Raw genomic sequence first — 9,190 nt, 5'->3', positions numbered from 1 at the left:
GAGTGTTTCTCGCGAGTGTCCTGCGCGGCGGGAGGAGAAGGAGGAGAAGAAGGAGGAGTCCTGACGTCCTGAGAGGAGGAGGAGGTCTGGGAGAGACATCGGGCACCGGCGGAGCAACCTTGGGGTAAGCATCATATCTCTTATCTGTATAAAATTAATAATTCGTTTATATTTATTTAAATTGTTTTACCTCGAGATATATATATATATATATATATATATAAATTAGAAGTAATTAGAGAAAGAGAAATTATATATTAAAAATTTTAGTGTAGTAAAGATCTTTTTCGGTAAATAACTAATTATTGCTAAATATCTCATTAAAATACCTTTTAAAATGATTATTTTAAGCATTTTTTTAAATTGAATCTTATGTTTGTATGTTACAGTATCGTCGTAGCTACGCGGTTGCATAACTCCGTCCGTTGCGCATCGAGTTGGTGAGTCAAAAAAATTCTTGAAAGTGGATGTACTCTGACCTTAAATACAGAGGCTTCCGACGATCCCACGAAAAAGACTGGGATGGCCTCTCTCAGGCTTCTCTCTAGCATAACAAAAATGTTCCTATAAAAATAATAACAAAATCAATAACTAAAATAATAACTAAAAAGATATTTATATATAATATAAGTGCGTAATTTTTTAATATTTATAAATCAGTTTTTCTTGCGCAAATAACACTTTAGAAATTAATACGATGTATTAAAAATTTTCCAAAGTTTATAAAAATTCGTGCGAGTTTTTGTAAATAGATTCTTTATTATGTAATAAATGTACAACATATGTAAAATAATCCTGCACTTGTACGCAATCAATTTTTGGACACTACACACGATAGCTTTAGTTTGCCGATATGTTTGTTCAGTCAGATCACGCTATAAAAAAAATTCGAATTTCTATTAGATATAGTATACAGAAAAAATTTTAATCCATAATGTAATGTAAGATATGATAGATTTTCTAAAATAGCTTCCTTATAACGTTATAATTACTTAAATATATGGCGAGTATGGTCGGACAGATCTGTTTGACACGTTGATTGCAGATAATAAGTTGTTTTAAACATATCTTCAAAAAAAGCTGTTGACTATCGTTTAGCTACACTTTTAATCTATGGATAGATTTGGTATATCGCGCATTTCTTTCAATAAATAGTATGTAATAATTTCAATTAATTGCCGAAAAAATTGCATGGTTGAAAATACGATATCAACAGTCCGATGCACAAATATTAAATGTAATAATAATGTTTTTTAATCGTGTGTAAATTAAACTGCGATAGAAGTTGTAAGACTTAATTCCAAACGACAAAGACAAAATTCCAAGTTAAATTGCAATAATCTCGATTGTACAAAAAATATATATAATACGATGACAGAATATACATTTTAAATAAAACATGTACACAAACACACAAGTACATGTTTTATTACTATAAAAGAATAACCGATTTCGCCTTCTGCCATTTCGAAACATTCCTGATCTCTTTTTCATTACATACATACACTAATGATATACCTAGAAGCATAGTAAATTCCTTATCAAAATTAGGCATTTTTGTAAATATTTTCAATATATATATATATGGATCTACGTACAACATATTTCACACTTATTAGATTATTTATATTAAAATGATATAACGTAACCCTGTTCAAATAGTATTGGTTTAAACAATAATCTAATTATGTGCAACTCTTTAGTTGCACAGTTAATTCATCGATGTAGCGCTATGCAATAAAATGTATGTTTAATCCAGTATAATGTAAATTAATTTTGGAGATATTTCCACTAATTCGTTTATCATAATGTCCCTTACTGCATTTTTATTAATTTTCACTTGTATCATTTAAATATTTATTAGTTTACATAAAGTAAACATTATGTGATGTCGTATAACTATATCATTTGTAATAAAATATCACATATCTTTCACTAAGAATACCATTTTATCAACTGTGACAATCTGTTACAAAATAATGTAAATATATCTATGTAATTTCAAATTTTCAAGAAATTATTATGAATATAATACTATGTATATATATCATCTGTGTAATATTTATCTATATTGTATATTTATGAAGGCAATATCAATTCTTCTTTTAGTTATAACTCACATATGATTTTTTTACGTTTCTTCTTTGTAAATGTTATATTATTCGAAGAATATGCCCGGAAAGTAATGCAACATGCTTGTTCGCCCAATTGATTCTTATTAGACAAAAATAATACCTTAAGGAAGCAAATAACGACTAATATATATGTAAAATATAATAATAATAATAATAACTTTATTACAAACGTACAAATTTGATATTTTACAAGACCGACAAGTATACAAAAGTAAGAAAAAATATGTGTATGAGACATCAGCAATACTGCTGTTGCGATATCCGACCGTAATAAAGTAAAAAAAAAGAATATAAAACAAAAAGGAGAGAAATGTAATAAACAAAAATTTATAAAGATCGTAGAATAAACTATGAAAAGTGAGATGTAATAAATTGAGCGATTGCTGAAATTAAAGAAGATCTAACATTTAAAAATAACGAGTTAAAATATTTAACACACAGTATAACAGAATATGCCTCTGAATTTTATAGATTGATTGTAATGCATAAAAGTACGTTCTAGTAACAAATATTTAGAATGATGCTGAAATGAAATTTAAAGTTTGAGTGAAGAAACATAGTGCAGTCCAAAATATACTACTGTTTACTGAAAATTTATAGATTACATAACTATAGATTATTTAATCTAATTGTAATGTATATATAAAGTATAGATTTTCAGTACTGTCAGTTTATAATATTTCGCAACGCATCAAGAACAAGCAAGTCATTTTTTGGTCATTCAGTAAGATCGTCTAATAATAATAATAATAATAATAACAATAATAATAATAATAGTCTAAGCAAAGCACGCCAGTAATGTATTGAACTGCATATCTGTTTCACAATTGCATGTCTCTTTTACACAGAATTTAACAATTAAGTTAATTATGATATTGTAATTGAATTGTAACTATATAAATAGTTTACTATATGTATAAATTAGTAAATTAAGTAAGAAAATAGAAATCACTTTAATCCTGAGGGAAACAATAAAGATACTAATACTACCATTACTCTACTATTACTACTCTATTACTATTACATACTATTAACACTACAACTATTACTACTAATAAATTGCGAATGAAAAAAAGATTTGTTACATTACTTTCTGGACATCCTTCGCAATACTGCCAAGTTATTTCAATATTAATTTCAGGTAACAATCAAATATATATCCCAGTCTTTAAAGCTCTAAACATGATCAAAAATTAACCCTTTTTAGCAAAATAAAAATACAATATTACAAAAGTTCACAGTTGAGGTGTATCTTTGACTATATATAGTCAAAAAGGTGTGTATATAATATATGATACTTTTATTTAGAAAAAATAAAATTAAGTATACTGATTAAGTCACTTTAAATATGGCTTTTAATAAATTTAGCAAGACAGTAATAGTGAAAAAATATTGCATGGCAGGAACATTTTATACAAATAAGTAATAATGAGGATTCCTTGCTTGAAAACTTTGAATCAATTTGATTACGTACAGATTCGAATTATTTTGAATATTATTTAAAAAAGAAAGTCTAGAAAGACTTCCTTTAGAAGTATTAAAATATCAAAATTAATATTTGATATTAAATTTAAATATCAAAATTAATATACAACAATAATTGAATTGTATGTACATGAACATTTTTGCTCATTTTGATGAATAGAATACACCTCTGAAATAGCGGCCCACATTTATGTTAGATCCTGTATAGATCTGCGTTTTGAATAATATGAAGCAGTTTAGGTTTTCGTCATATTCAAAGTAATTCAATATGTCTAAAACCCATTACCGCTAATAAATAGTGCTTTATAATGACAAGTTAATCGTTGCGATAGTGTTAATCATAAAGGCACTTGAGTGAAAATGCATTTTGCAAATATCTCAAAATTAGAATTATCCGTTATAACATTAAAACAATGTTTGATCTTACTATCGCGAATCAAACATCGGCAGTGCCAATAGTTGAGGAATGTTTGATATATTATATCATTTTTCATAAATGCAGACTTGTCAAGTTACTAAAATAATACATATAAAACCATACTCTGGAATGTAGTAAACTATTTTCAAAATAATACTTACAAGTTCAGGCCCGATTGGAATGTAAAGTTCAAACAATAATTGACAATGATCATGAGATTTGAAGACTTTCCTATTTAATATTTTCTAAAATATAGTTATAAATTCATATATTACATACGTATTTTAGGCACGACCGAAAGAATCATTCATTTATGTGTATTACAACTTGAAATTTTATGCAAAAATCTAAAAATCTGCGAATATTAGAATAACATTATTGTCTTTAGCTTCAGAAAATGATGTCAGTTTTAGAATTAAAAAATTCTGAAGCGTCAATATTATACGGTATTCAACATTGATACGTGTGAATTTTATCGAATATTATCATCTCTCGATCGGTCATGTCTATCGCAAAAAAAGAAAAAAAATATTTAAATTCTCTGTATAAGAGTCCAGACGGCGGAACTCCTCAAATAATTCATAAACTGCCAAAAGCTGCCTTTAGCGAATAAGTAGCTTAACACGACATTGTCGAGGATATGATTATTCTGTTAATGAAATATCTGCCTTGACTAACGTTCTAGCTTACAAAGGTGTAACCTCGTCAACAATTTGTATGTCTGGCGCCTCTCATTAACGGAATCAAGATACTAGGACTTTGAGCCTGCCTAAGGAATGGGTGTTGCAATAATTCAGCTGCCGTTGCCCGTTGCGCTGGATCACGCACGAGCATTCGCTCAAGGAAACCTTGAAGGCGTGGACTAACCTGAAAATAAAAAACATACGTTACTCATTTTCTGAATTTAGAACTTACAATTGTCTACTGACATGATAAGTTCGTGTTAAAATTAATTTAAAAAATGATTGATCTTACTTTATGAAAATTCTTTAGTTTTGGTGGTGGCATATCCCTAATGCGTCTCATAGCTTGTAGAGGTGGCTCATTGAAAAATGGTGGCTCACCGTCGATCATTTCAATGATCATTATTCCTAACGACCAGATATCCACTTCAGGTCCATATGGCAACCTATAATTAAAGATAAAACAATAGTTTAAGTTACCAGCCAAATATATACCTTTTGGCAGTTTATGAATTATTTGAGGAGTTCCTCCGTCTGGATTCTTATACAGAGAATTTAAATATTTCTTTTTCTTTTTTTTTGGCGACAGACACGACCGTATAATATTTGCCAAAAAATTGAAATAATCGCGATATTTAAAATCACCATCTCAATAGAAGTCTAAAATATCTTGTATTCTAAAGTTTTTAAAGAAGAATGCAAAAGAAAATTTTAAAAATATATAAACAGAAAAATATACATTTCTCAGGTACTTCGTGTACTACTCTTACTGCATTTGTAATTTATTTTTCTCTATAACAATGTAAATAATAAAACATAAAATTTGCATTACTTTATAAGAAACAGATAACAGTATAAAATACCTTGAAATAACTTCGGGACTCATCCAGTATGGGGTTCCTACGAGAGACTTTCGCTTTGGTAATTCTTGAGAGACTTGAGCACAGAAACCAAAATCTGACAGTTTTACTCTGCCGTCGGCCGTAAGTAATATTGAATCAGACTTAATATCCCTGTGTATAACACCTTGTGAATGTAAATACGCCAGAGGCTTGAGACATTGAGAACATACTGTAGCTATCTGACTTTCGTCCATTCTTGAGTGTGTTACGATATCAGTTAGCGCACCTCCCTCTAGATACTCCATAACCACCCATAATTCATCGTCTACCAAAAAACTATTATACATCTCGACTATATTTGGATGATGGTAGTCCCTCATAATAACGACTTCGTTAAAAAGTAACTCGCGTCTTTGTTGTTTCCTTAAATCCATTTTCTTGACTGCAACTTGACGGTTTGTACTCTTATCCGTAGCTATGCATACAGTTCCTGTACTGCCTTCGCCAATCTTCAGGAAATTCTCCAAATTTTCTCTTGGATCGCCTTGACTCACCTAAAGATAAATGCACATGCAAGATACGTAAACATCACGTCATAAAAATTATAAAAATAAGTTCTAGACTGCAAAACTTGTTTGTTCCATTTCACTTTTAACTCGGTATAGCAATAATATAAAAATTTCTCATTTACAGAATAGACTTAAGAAAATAAGAATATTTGCTTTGAAGATAACATTTTTTGAATAATAATGTTGTGATCAACAATATAGTGTACTGTGTAATAAATTTAAATATAAATTTTACATACCACCATCTGTAAAGCAGCTCGAAACTGTTCGTGCGTAAGTCTCTGCTCCGTTTGTTTGTTGGTATTGTTCGAACTTGCACCAACCGCCAAGTTCCCTGAGGAGACGGCACTTTTCATGTTTTGGTTTTGATCTGGAGTAGAACTGGTCCCTGATACTGCGGACGGGATGCTCGGTTTTGACAAATTATGCATCGATTGGGAAGTTTCTATCGGTTTCTTCAAATGCGATTGGAGATTGGATGGATTTTCAGACACATATGCCTGAGAATATTTATTAATATTATGTGAACTCAATTGACTCAGAGGTCGTTGCGAAGCTATTGAACCCACTGGCGAAATTTTTGGCTGTAACTTGTGTAACAAGACATTTTGGCCAACTTGATGTTCCCTCGACGCCTCCATCGTTGAACCCTATAAATCAAATAATATTACCGTACAATTGCTATTTATTCTTTAAGAATATATTCGGCCTTTTTAAAAATATAACAGAAGCTTTAATGTTTCAACTTTTACATATATAGGGTGTATGTTTACGTTACACGATAGGGTACAATATGTTTAAATAGTTCTTTCGCATACATTGAGCTAGAAGATTCAATTTAACGTATGTAATTTTGTTAGCGTAATAAGGCGCAAAATTATAATTATATCATAAATTAATTAAAATGGCAAGATTACAAATGCTGCAAATATTTTTAAACTATGTAGTTATTAAAGTCTCAATATTATTACCTGTACATTGCCATTATATTGGCCTGACGTCACAGCCATTTGCGAATTTAGTCTGTGAAATTCCGTATCGAGGAGTTGCGGATTATTTGGATTTTGTACTGGAGCTTGTGAATTTACAATAGGACTTAAGTTTTGGAAATTTAAGGATAAGTTTGGTACATTTGATCCCGAGTGAGTTAAATTTGGCGAGGATTGCATATTAGGATTGAGATTTTGAAGATTTGGAATCATGTTCTGCATGCTGGAATTTAGTCCACTGCCAACGCTCGGGGAATTTTGTCTTAGTTTATCGATGTAGTTATGCGGCTTGCCAAAGTTTGTAAAGCCCTGATTAACGTTCGAAGGTATCTCTTGACCTTCGGGGACGGATGGCGGAAGATTGCTGTTATGCCTACAAAATAAAAGAAAAAATCATACTGTCATTAATCTTATTAAAATGTTTCGAGATGCGAGAATATCTGTTAACTTAATTTGCTTAATTTATTTGTATCAATTATATAGATTGGTCGTTTACAGTGCGTCAGTCTTTATCGACAAAAATTCTATTATATTTATTAAACAATATATGTACTTTTTTAAATCATTTTATATTTCAAACAACTTATATGTTTCATGCGATACTGCGAGCGTAGGTATGAGAGGGTCTATCCAGACAAACTTGCATAGCGCATAAACATAAGCATAAGAAAATTGATCAGTCCATATACATGTGCATAAGGAAATACACCAATCCATTTCCTTGCGTGTATGCTTATGCACCTATGCAAGTTTGTCTGGATAGACCCTTAGGCAAAGCTAGATCGCAATACCTGTAATCTCTCCTGAGTCGCGGTGGACTCGAGGAACGTAGAGAATTGGAACGGGCGACTGTACTGATCTTAGGCAGGCCATTCTCTACAGTTCGGTCAGTAGCGAGCGGTCTACTTATCCTAGGATCATTGTGGCCTCTCACGATGGTCTTCAAGTCAAGGATCTCGGTAGGTGTGATCTCGCTTGGATCGACTAAGGGCAGTGGTCTGTTGGTCGACTTCAGAATCTGGTTATTCCCAACTATGGAAGCCCATTGCAGGGGCAGCCCGACGAACTTGCCCTCGCGTTTGTCGAATCCGGTATGCACTCTGTGCTCAAAGTTGGTCGGTGTGGAGATCTGCGGTTTCTTTTTCTTTTTGGTAAACATTGTCCCTGCATTCAAAACAGCGATTATTAGCGATACAGCACGGTAGTTTCACTGGCAATATCATCTAACGTAGCGACTGTCCCATCAAGGATAGAAGCACGCGATTCTGTCAGAGACGGTATCCACTTGTACACGCCTAATCTCCCCACCGCGGTGTAGTCTACGTATCCGGCGGATGTTTTTTTAGAGACCGAAGTTACGGCCTGTTGCCGTTTGCGCTACCGTGACAGAAATTGGGCGCGTACGGGCGCGAGAGCGGAGTGAAAATTTGTGAAAAAGGGAAGCCAAGTGACAGCAACGCCTACCGAGCGACGATACGATCTCTGCGACGCGGCTCCGCCGAGGCCCGTCCGTCGGCTTGGAATTGACTAAATGCGCGAGGACGCGCTCCTCGGACAGGTCAGGCAGCTCGTGGGGTGAACGCGGCTCACGATGGTGCCGGGAGGCCGGGACATAGGCGATGTCGCGTGTCGCGCGTTAAAACACATAAATACGCCATTCATCCGCCTCGACAGGTCGCACTCGCAACACCGGCGCTCCGCGCGGTGAGTATACGAATCTTTCGTGGCATTTAGTTCATGACAATTTGCTGAAACGTGCGTCGCGGCGCACGCGCGCGCAAGGTAAATGCGGTGGTATGCGGTATATGTATGATGCACATGTGTATACCTACCTGCGCGAGCGAGCGCGAAAACGGAGCCAACGGAGGCCGCGCTGACCGCGTCGCGACGCGCCGGACGCGAGAGCGGGATAGAATGTGAGAGAAAGTGATCGTGAGAGATGAAAAGATCGCGATCGCGGAAAAGAGGAGTGATCGCGTGGAAATCCATCGATCAAAATAACACGCGCGATGTTCCAGCTCGGTGAACTCGCGCTGAGACCGAGAGTCGCACACTCTTTGGTTTAACTT

At 33.6% G+C, this 9,190-nt stretch overlaps 1 protein-coding gene across 5 annotated transcripts; it reads right to left on the bottom strand.

The window, feature by feature from the left end:
* Nucleotides 1-219: 219 nt before the first annotated feature.
* Mbt (serine/threonine-protein kinase PAK mbt) lies at nt 220-8,856 on the bottom strand. Of its 5 annotated transcripts, none has more exons than XM_077404252.1 (8): nt 8,586-8,856; nt 7,913-8,285; nt 7,104-7,494; nt 6,372-6,782; nt 5,585-6,117; nt 5,014-5,167; nt 4,717-4,905; nt 220-564 (listed from the first exon to the last, which is right to left on the bottom strand). In XM_077404252.1, the coding sequence occupies exons 2-7, from the start codon at nt 8,278-8,280 to the stop codon at nt 4,744-4,746; spliced, it is 2,019 nt and encodes a 672-aa protein (XP_077260378.1). In that variant the 5' UTR covers nt 8,281-8,285; nt 8,586-8,856; the 3' UTR covers nt 220-564; nt 4,717-4,743. The 5 variants fall into 5 exon arrangements, with proteins under 5 accessions (XP_077260378.1, XP_077260387.1, XP_077260396.1 ...); XM_077404261.1 differs by having other exon boundaries at nt 220-544; XM_077404270.1 differs by having other exon boundaries at nt 4,729-4,905.
* Nucleotides 8,857-9,190: the final 334 nt, after the last annotated feature.

This window comes from Temnothorax americanus, unplaced genomic scaffold (assembly GCF_048541705.1).
Source record: "Temnothorax americanus isolate GAGA-0224 unplaced genomic scaffold, ASM4854170v1 Scaffold1, whole genome shotgun sequence".
Classification (NCBI taxonomy): domain Eukaryota; kingdom Metazoa; phylum Arthropoda; class Insecta; order Hymenoptera; family Formicidae; genus Temnothorax; species Temnothorax americanus.
This window is presented reverse-complemented; position numbering and strand designations above follow the sequence as displayed.

Bases quoted from the DNA above. Each gene is read 5' to 3' on its own strand.
- Mbt (XM_077404252.1), bottom strand. From the start codon at position 8,280: ATGTTTACCAAAAAGAAAAAGAAACCGCAGATCTCCACACCGACCAAC. The intron at 6,783-7,103 runs GTAATAATATTG...TTTGATTTATAG, and splicing joins AATATAATGGCAATGTACAG to GGTTCAACGATGGAGGCGTC. The intron at 6,118-6,371 runs GTATGTAAAATT...ATTTATCTTTAG, and splicing joins GAGCTGCTTTACAGATGGTG to GTGAGTCAAGGCGATCCAAG.